Here is a 2,505-nt window from a genome sequence, read left to right on the forward strand (position 1 = left end):
ATAGGAAAGAATATTTGATCCTAAATTAATTTCTTATAAGCATAGCTATAAAGGAAAAGGAGTTCTCAGATAGAATTTTACCGTAATAACGGACAAAGATCTCTAAATCTGCAATCTATTCAAATACTTCTTCTCAAATCTCAAGATGATTGTTTTCTGTTTTTTTTTTTTGTCAGGTTTTTCTTTTTTTTTTTCTTTTTTTTTCCAGCTTAGATGGGCAGAGGACAGATAATTGTGGGAAAGAGGTCAGTGGAGAGAGATGGGGAAAGATTTATTTTTTTATTTTTTTATTTTTTTAATTAATTAATTAATTAATTTTATTTTTTTATTATTGTAATTTTAACTATTTTTATAATTATTTTTATTCTTTATTTCTTTATTTATTTTTGGGCTATTACAGCAATATAGATATGGTGACACTCCGTGTATGGAGAAAAGACCCAAATTTACACAGACCACCAATAGCCTAAAATATTTCTTCACCCAAAAAAAATTTCGTTGGTTGGAATTAGTGAAGGACTACGATATAGATATCCAGTACCACCCTGGAAAGGCAAACGTAGTCAGAGATGCCCTAAGTTATAAAACGGCACACTCGTTTGTCCTCATCACTAGAGAGTTAAAAGTACAAGCCATGTTAGTTTGTTCAAAAAGTTTTAGTTGCTATTTTTAGGTTACAGTGGACGTAAAAGGAAAAGAGAAAACAATGGATACGGTATCCATAGTAAACGAATTTCCAAGTGTCTTCCCAGAGGATTTACTAGGAGTTTCCCCTTTACGAGCTGTAGACTTCGGGATAGAACTCAAACCAGGAACTGAACCTATCTCTAAAGCACTATACCACATGGCTCCAATAGAATTAAAGGAACTAAAATTACAACTACAAGACTTACTATAAAAGGGTTTCATTCGACCTAATTTATTTTGTTGGTGTGTGCCGATGTTGTTTGTGAAAAAGAAAGACGGGTCGATGCGCCTATGTATTAACTATGAGGAGTAAAAAAAGAGAACAATAAAGAACAAAAAAAGAGATCATGTTGAAAAATATTAATCTAGGTGCGGAAAGAGTGAAAGAAGTTAGAACGCAGACTCTTTGGCAGGAGTTTGAAGCGTTGAGGATGGGTGATTCAGAAAGTATTGATGAGTATTCAGGAAAACTCACCATTATTGTCAACAAATTGAGAGGGCTCGGCAATACTGTGGATGATATCCAAGTAGTTAAGAAACTTCTAAGATCCACCTCTGCAAAGTTTCTTCAAATCACTTCAACGATTGAGGAGTTCAGTGATCTCAAAACGAAATCCGTTGATGAGATTATTGGATCACTCAAGGTACATGAAGAAAGGTTGCAAGGGTTTGAAGAAAAGGATGAAACCGTTCTCCTCACTCATGCAGAATGGAAGGAACGAGAGAATGCAAAATCCTCAAAGAAAGAATGGAAGGATCAAGGCAGTTCCAAAGGAGGCAGGGGACGGGGTCGTGGAAGATGGAGAGGCCGTGGGAGAAGTGACTGGCATCGAGGAGATGAAGGAGAGTCGCAAACTCAAAAGAAGAAATTTGAAAAAAGTAAAATTAAACGTTACAGGTGTCAGCAAATGGGATACTTTGCATCAGAGTGTTCCACAAAAGACGAACAACTCAACTTGATAGAGATGCAAAAGGATGAGGAGTCTTCATTGCTGATGATAGAGGCGTGTGAAATTAAAACCACACATGACAAAGACCCTAATTTTGTGATGTTGAATGAAACTATAGTGCCGTCATCAGCCAATATTGGAACTAAAAATTCCTGGTACCTAGATACTAGAGCAAGCAACCATATGTCATGAGAAAGAAGGGTGTTTCGTGAGCTCGCCACATCTGTTGTTTGAAAGGTACGCTTCGGTGATAACTCTGCAATAGACATTTGTGGTCGAGGAATAGTGCTCTCAAATTTATCAACGCCAGACAATACCTCAAATGCATCATTGTCAAGCTCATCGATGCCGAAAAAATTCAGGTCTCTAGAAGATATTTATAGAGAACTGAATGAAGCAGAGGAGGAAGCAGTGGACCTTTGTCTTCTTTCTATAGAGGAACCAACTTCATATAAGAAAGCTGCTAGGAATGAAAACTAGAGGAATGCCATGATGTCTCAAATTCTCTCCATTGAAAAGAACAGAACGTGGGAACTCACAGATTTTCCGAAGAATCATAAAGTAATCGGCATCAAATGGATTTTTAAATTAAAGAAAAATCCAGATGAAGAAATCATGAAACATAAGGCGAGACTCGTGGCAAAGGGATATGTACAGCAGTTTGGTGTAGATTACAGTGAAGTATTCCCACTAGTGGCCAGGTTAGAAACAGTGAGATTAATTCTTGCCTATGCAGCCTTTAAGAACTGGGAAGTACATCATATGGATGTAAACACAACTTTTCTGAATGGCGAGTTCGAAGAGGAGGTGTATGTTGCTCAACCAGAAGGGTTCGTTAACAAGGAAAATCCAAACATGGTGTTAAAAC

At 36.9% G+C, this 2,505-nt stretch overlaps 1 protein-coding gene across 1 annotated transcript; it reads left to right on the forward strand.

The window, feature by feature from the left end:
* The first annotated feature begins 1,034 nt into the window (after window positions 1–1,034).
* Window positions 1,035–1,829, forward strand: LOC147786238 (uncharacterized). The gene has a single exon (XM_087120882.1). The coding sequence runs from the start codon at window positions 1,035–1,037 to the stop codon at window positions 1,827–1,829; it is 795 nt and encodes a 264-aa protein (XP_086977008.1).
* The last annotated feature ends 676 nt before the right edge of the window (window positions 1,830–2,505 follow it).

Source organism: Cucurbita pepo, unplaced genomic scaffold (assembly GCF_057944985.1).
Source record: "Cucurbita pepo subsp. pepo isolate OVF unplaced genomic scaffold, ASM5794498v1 scafford_4, whole genome shotgun sequence".
NCBI lineage: Eukaryota > Viridiplantae > Streptophyta > Magnoliopsida > Cucurbitales > Cucurbitaceae > Cucurbita > Cucurbita pepo.